Source organism: Triticum aestivum, chromosome 5A (genome assembly GCF_018294505.1).
Source record: "Triticum aestivum cultivar Chinese Spring chromosome 5A, IWGSC CS RefSeq v2.1, whole genome shotgun sequence".
NCBI lineage: Eukaryota > Viridiplantae > Streptophyta > Magnoliopsida > Poales > Poaceae > Triticum > Triticum aestivum.
The window spans coordinates 364,226,648-364,243,261 of record NC_057806.1 but is presented as its reverse complement, the minus strand read 5'-3'; the positions used below and the strand labels follow the sequence as shown (position 1 = coordinate 364,243,261).

The 16,614-nt window shown below is 47.0% G+C and overlaps 1 protein-coding gene across 1 annotated transcript; it reads right to left on the bottom strand.

Annotated features, from left to right (window-relative positions):
- Positions 1–669: 669 nt before the first annotated feature.
- LOC123106925 (uncharacterized) lies at positions 670–4,061 on the bottom strand. Its single transcript, XM_044528951.1, has 2 exons — positions 2,685–4,061; positions 670–972 (listed from the first exon to the last, which is right to left on the bottom strand). Exon 1 carries the CDS (start codon positions 3,953–3,955, stop codon positions 2,702–2,704), a length of 1,254 nt encoding a protein of 417 aa, XP_044384886.1. The 5' UTR covers positions 3,956–4,061; the 3' UTR covers positions 670–972; positions 2,685–2,701.
- Positions 4,062–16,614: the final 12,553 nt, after the last annotated feature.

Here is a 16,614-nt window from a genome sequence, read left to right as displayed (position 1 = left end):
CATGGGGACAAGAAACCCTTTGCTTTTTCCTCAGCTTTGGCTACGTAAATCAGACTTTCACCAAACTGGAAACTGCATTGCTGACCAACAACAGAAAGCGTCTCTAGTCTGACAATGTAAAGCAACGCTACGGGAGAGCTTCAACTGCTCTGTCCAGCACCATCCTTTATCTTCGGTCAGCCCACTGTCCAGCCCTACAGTATATAGACAACAGACCCTTGCTTTTTCTCAGCTTTTTTTTGGAGGGGCTTTTACTCAGCTTTGGCTTACATGGTACTCCCTTTGGTCCCACAAATGGCTTGCCCCAGCCTGGGAAACAAATCGAGTTCAGCTTTAACGTGGTCTGTTTCCCGACGTCAAAGTTGGCTCGCCGCAGGGTGGTCCGTTTCCAGTCCAGCGAGCATCTGTAGCTAGTACCTATATGCTTCGCGTACAAAGCATACTACCTACTGATCACTGATTAAACTTTTTTGTCCTCTGCTGAATGCTCAAAACTATGTATGCACAAGATAAGCTACACAAATTGGCTCAAGAGCAGTGCTGAAACTAAGCTAGAACGTCGGACTACCTAGATTCAAGACTTGGAACTGTCCCTACGGAGACGATTAAATCTGGTTGTGCGTCCACGATACACAACCATGCAGCTCAACAAGTCAGGAGAACAGAACGTTAAGAGCCAAAAGTGCGATAAATATTACTGGCATGCTTAGATAAAACAGTCTTGAGAATATCAGGTCCAGATGATGCTCAGATAACAGTCTTGAGAATATCAGGTCCAGATGATGCTTAGATAAAATACAAATATAGGAGCTGGCGACATTGCTTAGATAGTCTAATTAAACAAGGTAATGGGAGCTTCTTCCTCTTGCGTTGAGTGAAGGTGCAGATGGCATTAGTGAGCCCAGAAGTGATAGGATTCCAGCTGACTTGAAACGAAAACTGTGCTGATTCCACATCTCAGAAGTCAGGAACCTGATTCACATAAATAGCAGATATAAGCCACAAATTTGCTGTGTATCAAACCATTAACACACCACGAACGTATTCGAAGGCCATCAGACAAAAGCTAAACTGATATGATAAGCAAAAGGAAATTTAAGTTTATGTAGATGGCGTTACAAAAACTGAAACAGTTGAGAAATGCTGAGTATTATGAGAAGAGTGTTCTATCAATTGGGTTGTTGTTAAACTGAACAAACTACTACTCCCTCCGTTCCAAAATAGATGACCCAACTTTGTACTAAAGTTGGTAGAAAATTGAGTCATCTATTTTGGAACGGAGGGAGTATATACTAGTAGATTGCTATTCACAACATTAAGCCATGTCTATGTACAAGCAAACTGCGATTACAAACATTAAGCCCACGTACAAGTAAAGCAAAAGACTGCTGACAGCATTTAATGATTTCAAGCAATAAAATTTTCAAAATATAAGGTACTTCCACGGAAAAAATATATGTAGGTGCTAATGAGACGATGAACAACATTAAGGTTTCTTTGCTCTTCTAAGTGACCAAAGTTTAGTCATTCGATAAAAAAATGACCAACTTTAGGAAACCCACCGTTATTGTTATTTCCAGCTCTCCACTTTTTCAGTCAGAGTTCAGCTAATGGTTAGTGGCTGCCATCACTTGGCAGAACAAGTAGAAATGTTTATTTTATTTGTTCTAGTTGTTAAGGGCTGTAACAAATAGCAATATTTGATTCATTCAACAAATCAAAGTGCATGCATCACATATGTTTTACAAATTACATCTATCTTGCCCACAACTACTATGAGAAATTAAGAAATGCAAGCACAAGTACTGTTCAAAAATAGTTAACAATCACGTTGCAACCATAAAACATGCTGACTTGTACTTATAAATCCCACTCCCACATACTAATTCGCTATGTACGTTGCTGTGCTAGGGCCATTAATAAAGTACTGTATTTGTTAGTACAATATCCATAACACACAAGATCTATTCTTTTGGTACAAGGAAAACACAAATAAAAGGTCTGATTCCAAACAATCAACAAAGCATATAAAATTCATAAAAGTCCTATTATATAAACACATTTTACCTTCAATTCACTGAACAGTTAACCACCCCTCTTTTTTTTTTTAAAACACCCCTCTTTTCAAAATAATAAAGCAACCAGCCTGCATTTTGGAATTCTAGAGGTCGCCTATAAGCTAACATCTAACAATGACAAGCGGCCTGCCCCAGCCACTGCAATAAGTAACTAAAGGATTAAATATCGTAAAACTACCATAATTTGGGTTAGGGTTCCGAAAAACTACCAGTTTTTGAAAATTTCCTAAAACCTACCAAAAGATTAGTTTTTGATTTCAAACTCCATCGAATTGCGAAAGCTTTGGTATGCCAAATATGACAGACCAGGATAGCAATGAACATGTGTACAGTGTAGCTAGAGACTATGATCCATGCAAAGGAAGAAACTATACGCATGCATTAGACCTTCTACCAACGGCATATATCCAAAACTAGAGGAATCGAGAAAGAGATCGTGACTAGAAATTCTAAAACAGACATGTATTTGGGATGATTGCTTCACAATCGTTACCACCATCATATATCGAAACCTCAAGGCAGCCACATAGGAAATGAACTGAGGAATGAAGCTCATGATCAAGCAACATCGATGAGTGGCATCTTGAAGAGGGAAGGAGGTTTTACCAATCACCAGAAAGTCGTCAGTATTCTGGAGCGAGGAAGGCAGGCGGCCACGCGAGGAAGTAGGCAAAGATCGGGTGGCCGTACTCCTTGCCATGTTTGGTGTGCAGGGGCTCAATCTTGGCGGTGTCCAGATGTAAGGAGTAGCGCCCATATCCTATGGTTCTGATGAACACCTTCCCGCTACGCCCCGCGTCCATGTCGCTGGGCCAAACACTGAAGATCCTGTGGGCAAGGTCATTGGGCAGGCCTGGCACTGCGTCCCACACCACACGCATGTTGAGCATCTCCCTCTCCAGAAACCACCCATTGTCGCTCCCTCTGGCCTCCGCGCGGACCCAGAGCTGCAGCTGCCTCGAGCGACTCCCCACGGCCAGGAGGCAGAGCCGGCCGTCCTCCGGCGTCTCCCCGACGCGGTACGTGCAGAAATGGTCTGACAGTACGGCCGGCGCCAGCAGGTAGGACAAGTGCAGTGTCGCAGGGTCCAGCACGAGCATGCGGTAGGAGTTGCAGATGTGCCAGTAGATCTTCCCGGCGGCGTGCACGCAGCGCCCTTCGAACAACCAGGGGTCGAAATCGACCTCTAGCTCCATGGTCCGCGGGTGGGCGCGCCAGCTGCATCGGCCGTCGTCCACGGACGCGACCCAGACGCGCGGGTGCCCGCCGTCGATGGCGAAGCAGACGACCTCGAAGCAGAGCTTGCTCGGGTGCGCGCGGGAGAGCAGTGCGGAGCCGACGTAGTACCTGGAGCGGCGCCAGCGGTGGTCGTCGGGCACCGTGTCGCGCGGTGGCGGCGGGAGGAGCACGCGGCGGCGGGTGGCCGGGTCGATGACGAGGAAGCGCGGGATGGTCCCCTTGGGGAGCGACGCGAACGGCTCGAGAAGCAGGAGGCCTTGGTGGCAGTCGTGGAGCACGTAGCGGGAGGCCCCCGGAGCGAAGTCGAGGGAGAGGCTCGGGGAGGAGGCGTCCAAGGGAGCGAAGACGGCGGGGGTGTCGATCTCCTTGGATCGCGAGTGCAGGGGCGCTGGCAAACCGGTGGCGGTGGGGTGGAAGAAGTAGCCGAGAAGTGGGGCGGTGCAGGGGATGCAGCGTGCGGCGACGCGGCGCCAGCGGTGGCAGGCGAGGGCGGCACGGAGAAGGTCGGCGAGGGAGAGGCGACGGAGAATGTTGCGGAGGGTGTCCACGGTGAGGGCATCGACCGTCGTCACCGACTTCGCAGCCCCCGTCTGTGGCTCCTCCACCGGCGGTGGCGTAGGGAGAGATGGTCCGGCCATGGTTTGGCTTTGCAAGCAAGGAGCAGTAGCAGGGACGGAGGGAGGGAGGGAGGTGTTTTTCTGTACCGAGAAGAGTTCACCCAATGAGCGGTAGCAGGGACGTATAGTACGTTTGGGTCAGGCTCTGGGAAGGAAAAGCAGCCTGCAGTGGTCTTGTTGACCACACCACTCACCTTGGCTGAGCTCTTTTTGAAATATGAAATTTGAAATGCCCTGCTTAATTGTTGTGATGCCGAATAAGAGCAACTTCAACGGGTCGACTCAAACGGACGGCGCATTTGTCCATTTTTTATCTATTTGGGTCGACCGCCCGCCCAGCGTCCGCTCAGTTTTGCATTGGATCGGCAGTGCGCCTAACACGCCGACCCATTTCATGTCCGCACTCAATTTTAAAAAACGAACCGCGGCCATAGATCATGTCGGCACCATGCCAGCGCCGGCATACATTGTCGGCTTTAAAAAATATCACCGCAGTTCATGTTGGCGCACTCGTCAGCGATCGACACACATGCCAGCACACAAAAGGGGTGGGACTTGAGTTCGACCACGCCATCGCGGCCTCGCGGTTATGCCAGCACACAAGCCGGCATACAAAAAAGGAAGGCGCTCGCGGCCACGAGATCACTCGTCGGTGAACTTGAGCATGTCGGCATGCATCTTCGCGAACCACGGCCTCTTCCTTGACGACACGATGTTGAGATCCATCTTCATGAACTCCATCCCGGTCATCATGCTCGCGAGAGCCATTTCTTTCGCCTTGGTCTTGGCGTTGGCGGTCTCGATCTCTAGCATCTTGGCTTGCTTCTCTGCCTCCAGCTCGAGCATCTTGGCTTGCTTCTCCGTGTCCATCTCAAGCCTCCTCCTTTGGATCTCCATGAAGGCGTTCATTTGCTCTTCCTTGAAACGCCGGTGCTCCTCCTCCCTTGAGTCCTTCTCGTTCATCATGCCCTCCACGCTTGTGATCAAGGCGTTGGATGTCGCATCCCGCTTGTCCTCCTTCTTGGAGTTGGTCTTCCCCCGCGGCCGTGCCGGCTCGCCCTCCCCAACCTCCTTCACGACTTGTTTCCCCCCACGCGACTTGAGGGTGGCATATTGCGCCTTGAACTTCTCCTCGTCCTTGATGACCCGGAAGCAATGGGAGATGTTGAAGGACTTGCCATTGTGTTGGATCTTGAATGCCTCCAAAGCTTGAAATCGGGAGCCGTGTATGCCTTCGTGCGCTTGCTCTTGCGCTTCAGCTTAGGACCGGCGGCTTGGTTGGCGAGCTCGTCCTCAAACAAAGTCTCCACTTTGATGTCGCACTCGTCCTCTTCCTCTTGCCCGTAGTCGTCCGGGAACTCTTGGTCGAGTGGGGCCGTCCAAGTCCATGCCGACCTGATCACGCATAAAGGTCGCCTGATTGGGATCAGAGCCAGCGGCAGGCGTGAACGCCCTGCGACCGTCCTGGCTTTGTGTCTCGTCGGAATAGTAGCCAGCGGCCGGCGCACCGCCCTCGAAGATGAGGTTCTGCATGTAGTCCTCGTCGATGGTGGACGACATTCCCTCGAACAGGTTGCGGGCGTTCGGGAGTGATACGTCTCCAACATATCTATAACTTTTTATTGTTCCTGAAAGTGTGTTATATCGACTAGAGGAGGGTGAATAGGCGATTTTTATGAAAGTCTTCAGAACATGGGAGTTTTGAAGACAAACGATAAAATTAAACCTATTACCATGCAGCGGAAGGTAGGCTACACTAGGCAAACCATAGTCAAGTATTCAATGAAGTGAAAGCACAAAGACTAATAGCAGCTAGGTAGTAAGGATCAGGTAGGAAGATATTGTGAAGCCAAACAGAACACGCAGTCACTCAGTGAAGACAAATGATAGAGCAAACATACAATGACTTCACAAGGAGTAACCGTAAGTAAAGTGAAGTGAAGATGAAACCAGTGACTCGTTGAAGACAATGATTTGTTGGACCAGTTCCAGTTGCTGTGACAACTGTACGTCTGGTTGGAGCGGCTAGGTATTTAAACCTTAGGACACACAGTCCCAGACACCCAGTCCTGAACACGCAGCTCAGGACACCCAGTCCTCACCGTATTCTCCTTGAGCTAAGGTCACATAGACCTCGCCCAATCACTCTGGTAAGTCTTCAAGGTAGACTCCCAAACCTTCACAAACTTCGTTCACCGGCAATCCACAATGTCTCTTGGATGCTCAGAACGCGACACCTAACCGGCTGGAGGATGCACAGTCCTCAAGTGTAATAAGTCTTCAGATCACACAGACAAGAAGACTTAAGTGATGCCCAATTCTCTCTGGCTCTGGTGGTTAGGGCTTTATCCTCGCAGGGAATTCTCTCTCAAAGGCTTCGAGGTGGGTTGCTCTCAAACGACAAAAGCCGTACTTTCAATCTGAGCAGCCAACCATTTATGGTTGTAGGGGGTGGGCTATTTATAGCCACTTGGCAACCCGACCTGATTTGTCTGAAATGACCCTGGGTCACTAAGGAACTGACACGTGTCCCAACGGTCAGATTTCAAACTCACACGGCAACTTTACTTGGGCTACAAGCAAAGCTGACTTGTCCGACTCTGGACAAGATTCGCTCTCATAGTCTTCACTCGAAGACATAGGTTTTTGGTTTAGGCATCACTTCAGTCATTCTGACTGGTTCTCTTGGACCCCACTTAACAGTACAGTGGTTCCTATGACTCAACACAAAAGAAAAAGAACTACGAAAGATCTAAGTCTTTGAGCTCCATAGGCTTCATATCGTGTCTTCTCTTGTCATAGTCTTCAATGTGAATATCTTCATATACCACCTTTGACTTCAATGTCTTCATACATTTTTAGGGGTCATCTCTGGTAGTAAAACCGAATCATGAGGGACTTCTACCTGTGTTATCCTGCAATTCTCACAAACACATTAGTCCCTCAACTAGGTTTGTCGTCAATACTCCAAAACCAACTAGGGGTGGCACTAGATGCACTTACAATCTCCCCCTTTTTGGTGATTGATGACAAACTAGTTGAAGTTTTCAATGGGGAATATAATCTGTGAAACTGTAAAGGATAAGGAATTGTCTTCATAAGGTTCAAGGGCTCCCCCTGAAGATGTGCATATAAGTTAATTTGCTTTTGGAATGCAAATGCACATGGCAGGTGGTACTTGTGGAGATCCACTTCAACTTATGATGACAATCCACTATGCATGTGAAAGTATATGAAGATAATGCCATGCATAATGGAAAATGGACGTCTGTAGAATGAGCTAAGTGCGGAATTTATCGTCGCACATGCGGAATTTATCTTCGCAAAATAAGGTGGCAAATAAGTAGCAGACGACCATCTAGTTTAAGTGTTACAACTCATAAGAACCAAATGTAGCAAAAACGAGAGTTGTAAGCACGAAGCAAAATATAAAGCACCCGCCCATATGAACCCGCTTGAAGACTATCAATCTCATATGCTTCTAGCAGCACGGCCCTTCGAGGAGGTGTGGAGTCAAACTTGAATCTCTCAGTGAAGCCATCCTCTTGAAGATCAGCTTCAAAAAGCATCATCGTTAGCCCTTTCCATGTGCGGCGACAGGTTTCATGGGCAACGAACGCATTCTTGGTGGCAAGATTTCGAGTGCGATTAACATCCACCAAGAGGCTTTTCATCTGACGCTTCAGCCAGTCATGATGCCTATCTTGTTTCTGATGTAGAGCCACAAGAAGCTCTCGGTCGTTGAGAACACGAGTGCGCTTCTTGGGTCTTGGAGCAGTGGCACTGTCAGTGGCTTCAGTTGAAGCAGGGTGTGGTGCATGTGTAGTGCTAGCCAAAGGATACACCCGAGAAACTGCTTCAACGCCTTCAACGTTTCGTGTAAAACTCTGATGTTCTGCATTCTGAAGACTTAGAGGTTGCTTGGCAGGCTCAGAATATATGGCTTTGGTAGACATGTCCACGTCAGGCAAGAAGATCCGATGGTTGCGGGCTGAGGGCTGATAAGAGATGGCGGAGTGTAGCTTGATCAGCCGCATGACCCAAGGGGCGTAGAACTTCAAACCAAACAGATCAATGCCTGATGCAGCAAGTTGGCGTATGAAGAAGTCCTGTGCATTGAAGCATTTGCCATGAAGTATATAGAAGACCAAAGTCTTCATTGCACCCTGAAACTTGGCATTTGGAGAGTGCCCTTTGATAGGCCAGAGAGTTCGCCTGATGATGTGATAGATGGTCCTGGGCAGGTACTCAAGGTCTTCAACGAAGAACTCTGTGGGATAAGCAGCATCTTGGGGCAATGGCTTCATCATGCTGAGCATTTGACTCATATCAGGTTCTGGCCGCTGAAAGATGCTATCAATAGCTTCAGCATGCAGCTGACAGCCTTGCTCGAAGAGATCGCCAGGAGTGGGCAAGCCAGTGAGCTCAATGATGTCAAATGCATTGGCTTCGTGATGAACGTTGCCAGTCATCCACTCCAGGACCCAAGTCTTCGGATCTCTGCTATACCCTTTGATGTGAAGTGTGGCATAGAATTGTAGCAGCAGCTCTTCATTCCAATGCTCTTCATCAGTAACAAACTGCAGCAGACCCACTTGCTTGAAGCAATCCAACGCTTCTTCTAGACAGGGCAGACCAGCTATAGCTTCAACATCAAGGCGCTTGTGTGGGAAGATGCGACCTTGGTTGTAAAGTATGCAAGAGTAATAGCTTCGCTGAGGATAGCTCCAGAACCGATCAGATGATATCCTTTCCCTTGAGTAGGGGTTCCTGGAGCTATTGAATAACGTGTTGTCTGCCCTGAAGCCATTGATGTTGAAGGAGCCAGGTGCTGATGCAGGACCTGGAAACCTTGGCAGTCTTGGGATTGGCTTCTGGACCTGAGGCATGTGCTCAACATGATAGTTGTATTGGGGACCGGCAGCAGACTCAGGAACAGAAGTGGCGGGATCAGTGGCTTCACTGTCTTCTGAAGCTTTTGCTGGGGAGGGCTCCACATTAGCTTCATTGTTGGTTGTGGCAGCCTCAAGATTTTCATCCTCCACTTGACTAGCTGGAGGGTCGGTCACAGGCACGTTATCCTGGAGAACTGCTTCTTGGTGGAGCACGGGAGTGGGATCTTGTGGTACTTCTTCTTCTGCGGCTGATGCAGCCGGAAAGTCTTCAGCATAGACTTGAGGCCTTGGACCTTTGCGAAGCCTGCGGAACGCAGACGACGCCTATGGAGTTGGAGTGGGCTGGGCCTCATAGTCTTCTTCCTCTTGTGGGCGATCCGCCCATGAAGCATCCTGTGCAATTGGCGTCAGTGGACGACCAATGCTGATGAGTTTGCTGTTTTCTAACTGAGGAAGGACTGCATCATCTTCTACATTGTCATGATGACCAATATCTTCAGCAGCGATGGGATCAGCTGCTAGAATGTCTTCAGCTTCAGGAGCCTCTGTGGAAGCAGGCTCATGAACCGTCAGTTGATGTTCTGCGTCAGGATGAACCATATAAATGGGTTCAATTATCAAGGGCTCTGTGGGAGCAGCCCGAGCTTTCTTGGTCTTTCTCTTTTTCTTGGTGGGGGCAGTAGGAGAGGCTTCAGAGTGTTTCCTCTTCCTGGCTTCAGCCTCAGCAGTTCTTGTCTTCTTGAGTTCTGAAGCTGTTGACCGGCTCTTTGGCTTCGAGCCAGTCATTCTTGTTGGGAAGACAATCGGAACTGCTTCTTGCCTTGGTGCATCAGATTTAGCCATAGCAGGCTTCTTCTTCTTCTTTGCAGCCATCCTCGGGTCGATGCCAGGACGCCCAAGTGCTTTATGTTTCTCAGCCTCATTATAGGCTTGCACACATCTGTCAGCCAGAGTCTTCATGCGCTCACACGAACCCTGAGCTTCTGCACGCTTCTTCACAAAGGTTTCCTTGAGCTCGTGCATCATTGTCTTGAAGTTCTTCACTTCTTGCACGCTGAGCTTGGCCATATGCTTCTTGAACTGAGCCTTTTCATAGTCAATCTTCTGCTTCAGTTCAACAATGCGCTGGGCAATAGCAAGTTCTGAAGCAATGGCGCCTTGGAAGGCGACACTGAGGCCAATAGGTAGCTGCAGATCTTCAAAGCTGATGTTTGGCGTGTCAAACCACTCGTCAATGAAGTTGTGGATGATGGTGACATCAAAGAGAGGCAGATCATTGAAGATTTCTTCTTCTTCTTTGCTCTTGATGAGTTGCTCAAGAGCGTCATCTGCAAGATCTTCATCACTTGACAGATCAATGTTGTCATTGCGCAGGATGGCAGCAGCTGTTAGCTCTTTGCCAGTGTGAGACAGAGGCATCTTGGCCTTCTGGGGCTTGGAGACGCGTGATAAATCTTCAGACTGCACACTCTCTTTAGGAGGTGCAGTTGCCAATGGCTTTGCCCTTGAGATTTTTGGTGAAGGGGCTGGCTTTGAAGCTTTTGGCTTCTTCAATTCCTTTGGCTTCGGCACTGCAGGCGCGTCATCAGACTCAGTGTCAGCCGCAGGCTCATTCACTGCAGTCCCTTGAACCAAGATGTAGGTGATGAGGCCTTCAAGGTTGGCGAAAGGACCGATGACATTGGGTTCTGCATGTCGTGTGCCATCTGCCCTTGGAGATGAGGGACCAGGGTTGAAGTCTAACCCAAAAGTCTTCTTGTTCTGCTTCGCAGAGTTTTGAGAAAACTGGAAGTTGCGCTTGAATAGATTGTCGTCACGACACCATAGCAGTGACAACGAGTGTGCATCAGTAGGTTGTGGTCCACGGACCATGCATGGATAGAAGCCTTGAGCAATGGCTTCATCTCTCGACCTGGGTAGAAGATTCTTGAATAGGATGTCTCCCCACGGTCTCTTGATGGCGTTTTTCTCAGCATACTCCTGGGTCACAAATCTGTATTTGAACCATTGTTCTGCCCAATATCTTCGAATCCATTGGATTCGGGTCTTGCGCTGACTGTAATCCTCTTCAGGATCTGTCTTGTACATTTCTGAGAGTTCATCTGGCAGATCTCTGGAGGTCTCACCACGACGCTTTCTGCCACCCTTCCTTGCTGCCTTTTCTGAAGCCATAAACTTTAACTTGAAAGGCTTCAAGACGTTCAAAGGCTTCAAAGGTTTTCGTTTGCTGGACCAACAGGAACTGGCTTCGGGAGAATTGTCATGCTGTAAGAATTTTGCAAATGAATGCAGACTATGAGAACCAAAGGATTCTACCACGGACATGTACCTGTGATAGCATTAAGGTGCGAGGGAAGGGGAAGAGGTCATATGCATTCTTAGAAGATTTTTGAAGATAAATCAGTTTAGAAGACATTGACCTCATCGTGCGAAGACATTCACTCATAGATAAGAAGTTGGTTCCAGATTTGTACGAATCCACAGATCAGTACAAGTGAGGAATCTAACTACTTTGTGAAGCACAAGTGAATATACTAGGCATGTAATGAGATGCAGTATGAGAGAGATCTAGCTTGTGTGAACAGAAGCTGCTTGTGGTAGAAAGTGACAGATCAATAGGATCAACGGTGCTGTAAAAAGGGAGTTTTGTTTACCACACTGAGAACTGCTAGACGGAGTGGGAGATGAGGCCAAGCAGTTCACTCTTCCGTGCCCTAACTTGGCGACGGAGGACACCTACGGCGAGGGCGGAGAGGACGATGTCCGCGGTCGGCGTGAAGACGGTGTCGGAGAGGTTGCGGCAGCGAAGCGCTTCGTCGTCGGCGTCGTCGTGAGCTAGCGGTGGCGCTAGGGTTCGTGCGAGGGTGGAAGAAGAGATAATGACCGATGTTAGTGTGTATTTATAGGCACATGAGCGGCACTGTGCTATTACACAGGTGCCCCTGGCGATTCGCATCTGAGGAACACGTGGCCAGTACGCGGAATTTTGGGGTTTGTTCCACGTCCAACGCACGCCTGGATTGTCGCGTGGTCGTTCCTACTTCTCCGGATTTCATGTGGAGGAATGAGCATTGAACATGGACTTAATGGTTGTCTCTGTATCTTCTGCTAACAAGGACACAGAGAAGACATTCGACAGTTTCAATAGAATGCATATCACTTGGAGAGATAGAGTTTGAGATAGAAAGCATAGAGAAGTTGGGGTCCGATCACATTCACTTAGTTCAAAAGATTCAACACGAAGACATAGCTATAAGTGAATGCTGTAGAGGACAGAACACTAGCATATATATATATATATATATATATATATATATATATATATATAATCAACATAGTGAAGATAATCATGAAAATGTGTTGAGTTCGAAGCCAAACCAAATGTGAAGACATTGCAAGGTAATGCCATGAGTGAAACACTTCAAAATAGAACGTTTGGTGGTGGCGTTACCCACCATATAGGAAGTATTAGACCCAGACATGGCGCACAATTATCGTGGCGCTCCGAAGTCAAATTCCACATTAATGTATTCACACTTAGAATGTATGTCTTCATTGATTGAAGATATACTTCACTTCGTGTGTTGCACATCTAAGTCATCAATATGCATATGGGTTAGGATGTGTGCCTGATCACAGGACATTTGAGGATTCCAGGATATTTAGCTCACACCGTAACTTGCAAAACCTCTTCTCATCCAAGGGCTTGGTGAAGATATCTGCCAATTGCTCTTCAGTGTTGACGTGTATGATATCAATGTCTTCCTTCACAACATGATCTCTGAGAAAGTGATGACGAATTTCAATGTGCTTTGTCTTTGAGTGCTGAACTGGGTTGTTGGCAATCTTGATGGCGCTTTCGTTGTCGCAGTAAAGTGGCACTTGCTTCAGATGAATGCCATAGTCCTTGAGTGTTTGCTTCATCCACAGAAGCTGAGCGCAGCAAGATCCAGCAGCAATGTATTCAGATTCAACAGTGGAGAGAGATACACAGTTTTGCTTCTTTGAAGACCAACATACAAGTGATCGTCCCAGAAAGTGACATGTGCCTGATGTAGACTTGCGATCAAATTTGTCACCAGCATAATCAGCATCCGAGAATCCAACCAGATCAAACTCTGAGCCCTTTGGATACCATAATCCTAGAGTTGGGGTGTGAGCCAAATATCGAAGAATTCGCTTCACAGCTAAGTGATGCGACTCCTTTGGTGCCGCTTGAAATCGAGCACACATGCAAACACTAAGCATAATATCTGGCCTAGATGCACATAGATAAAGTAAAGAACCAATCATGGAGCGGTATACCTTTTGATCGAACTCTTTACCATTGTTGTCAGGACCCAGATGATGTTTGGCTGGCATTGGTGTTGTGAAGCCTTTGCAGTCTTGCATACCGAACTTCTTCAGGCAATCTTTGAGATACTTCTCTTGAGATATGAAGATGCCATTGCGTTGCTGTCGTATTTGAAGACCAAGGAAGAACTTTAGCTCCCCCATCATGGACATCTGATATTGCTCTTGCATCATATATCCAAACTCTTCACTGTACTTCTGATTGGTGCAGCCGAAGATAATGTCATCCACATATATTTGGCACACAAACAGTTCACCATCATATGTCTTCGTGAAAAGAGTGGGATCTAGGGAACCAGGTATGAAGCCTTTTCTCTTCAGTAAGTATTTGAGTGTGTCATACCAGGCCCTAGGGGCTTGTTTGAGGCCATACAGTGCCTTGTTGAGCTTGTATACCATGTCAGGATGTTTTGGATTTTCAAAGCCAGGCGGTTGTGCAACATACACTTCTTCTTCAATCTTGCCATTGAGAAAGGCACTCTTCACATCCATTTGATATAGAAGTATGTTATGATGGTTTGCACAGGCCAGCAGTATGCGTATGGCTTCAAGTCTAGCCACAGGAGCAAATGTTTCATCGAAGTCAATGCCTTCCACTTGAGTATATCCTTGAGCAACGAGACGAGCTTTGTTTCTGACAACTTGACCATGCTCATCTTGCTTGTTGCGGTATATCCATTTGGTGCCTATTATATTGTGCTTCCGTGGATCAGGATGCTTAACCAGTTCCCATACATTATTCAGCTCAAACTGTTGAAGCTCTTCTTGCATAGCTTGAATCCATTCAGGTTCCATGAAGGCTTCTTCAACTTTCTTGGGTTCTGATATTGAGACGAATGCGAAGTGCCCACGGAAATTTGCTAGCTGGGTTACCCTTGAACGAGTGAGTGGACTAGGTGCATTGATGCTATCAATTATTCTTTCAATCTACACTTCATTGGCAATGCAAGGATGTACAGGGCGAAGACTTTGCTCTTGCTGTTCATTGTCGTTGTTGGAAGGAATGTCTTCAGGCTGAGCATTGTCTTCATGTTGATCAGGTGCTGAAATGATAAGTTCTTCTTCAGGATGAGCTTCAGAAGGTATAATTTCTCCAGTTCCCATTAGCTTGATTGATTCACTGGATGGAACTTCATCTAGCACACTTGGCAGCTGTTCTCTTTGTGAACCGTTGGTCTCATCGAACTGCACATCCACTATTTCAACCACTTTGTAATGAAAGAGATTGAAGACTCTGTAGGAGTGCGAATCCTTTCCATATCCAAGCATAAAACCCTCATGTGCTTTTGGTGCAAATTTTGAGGTGTGATGTGGGTCCTTGATCCAGCACCTTGCGCCAAATACTCTGAAGTAACTGACATTTGGCTCTTTGCCAGTAAGGAGCTCATAAGATGTCTTGTTCAGTAGCTTGTGAAGATAAACACGATTGATTGTACGGCATGCAGTATCAATGGCTTCGGGCCAGAATTTTCTTGCGGTCTTGTATTCATCTAGCATCGTTATGGCCATCTCAATTAGTCTTCTGTTCTTGCGTTCGACGACGCCATTCTGCTGTGGCGTGTACGGGGCTGAGAATTCATGTGTGATGCCCAAGGTATCAAGATATGTATCAAGGCCAGTGTTCTTGAATTCAGTGCCATTGTCACTTCTGATGTGCTTTATCTTGGCGCCAAAATTGTTCATAGCTCGATTGGCGAAGCGTCTGAAGACATCCTGCACTTCAGTCTTGTAAAGGATTATGTGCACCCAAGTATATCTAGAATAATCATCAACAATAACTAAGCCATAGAGGCAAGCAGTAATAGTTAGAGTTGAGTAATGAGTGGGACCGAAAAGATCCATGTGAAGCAGTTCGAAGGGTTGAGTAGTAGTCATGATTGTCTTCGAGGGATGTTTGGCCCTCGTCATCTTCCCTGCTTCACACGCACCGCATAAGTGGTCTTTCTTGAACTTGACGCCCTCGATGCCTATGACATGCTTCTTCTTCGCAAGGGTGTGGAGGTTCCTCATGCCAGCATGTCCAAGCCTCCGATGCCAGAGCCAGCATTCTGAAGCCTTTGCTAGAAGACATACTGCAAGTTGTGGCCCTACTGAGAAATCTACCACGTACAAATCATCTTTTCGATACCCTTCAAACACTAGAGACTTGTCAGATTCCATTAGTACAAGGCAACGATATTTTCCAAACATTACGATCATGTTCAAATCGCAAAGCATTGAGACAGACATTAAGTTGAAGCCAAGGGATTCAACAAGCATGACTTTATCCATGTGTTGATCCCTTGAGATTGCAACTCTACCTAGACCCAATACCTTACTTTTACCAGTGTCAGCAAATGTGATGTGGCTCTTGTCGGATGGACGTAAGGTTGAGTCCATAAGAAGACTTCTTTTGCCAATCATGTGATTTGTACACCCACTGTCAATAATCCATTCTGAAGACGCTGGTGTCGTACCCTACAGTGCAGTTAGGGGGATAGGCTTCACCAAGAGCATTATGAAGCAAAAACATTTGATGAACCAGTGGGTTATGAAAGCTTAGATCCAGGTTAGGACTAATAGGGAGAGTAGCAAGCGATTCAGGTACGAAGTACATAGTAAGACCATTTGGGCATTTGATCTTGCGCCCTACAAGATGTTTAAGGTCCCCAGCAATAGCGTCAGACGATTTTGGTTTTCTGCTGGAGACCTTTCCCTGCAAAAGAGAGTTAAGCCTTCTTAACCACCCACATCTTCAAGGGGGGCTTAGAAGCAATAAGTCTAAGTGCAGCATCTGAGAATTTTGGCTTTGAAGCCTTAGCAAACAGTCTTGCAGGCGGACAATAGTACTCATAAGAATAAGCTGAATAGTTCTTGGTCTTATGAACATGGCGGTTTGATGAACCGCTCTCATATTCATATGCCTGGGTATGATTTTCCTGCAAAACATTTGCGTTAGTGCGACTCAGGTGAGTCCTCTGTCTGTATGAAGCCTTTGGTCCGTATGAAGCCTTTGGTCTGAGGTTTGTCTTCTTCACGTGAGGTGTCATGATGACATTCACAGGAAGACTCTCCAGACACCTTTTCGGAACCCAGATCTTCTTCATAGGCGGTCCATTCCTGCAGTTAGTACCAATGTACCTGGCAAACACTTCACCATTCTGATTCTTAAACAGTATATAGTTTGCATCAAAGGATTCATCAATGATAATGGGGTTAGCACAAGTGAAGCCAGATAGATTGGATGAATCTGCTGAAGGTTCCTTTGCAGCAACCCACATGGTTTTGGGGTACTGCTCAGGTTTCCAGTAAGAGCCATCTGCATTCATTTTCCTTACAAACCCTACACCCTCTTTCCTAGGGTTTCGGTTCAGAATCTGCTTTTTCAGGACATCACATAGCGTCTGATGCCCTTTAAGACTTTTGTACATTCCTGTTTCAAGCAATGTCTTC

Bases quoted from the DNA above. Each gene is read 5' to 3' on its own strand.
- LOC123106925 (XM_044528951.1), bottom strand. From the start codon at position 3,955: ATGGCCGGACCATCTCTCCCTACGCCACCGCCGGTGGAGGAGCCACAG.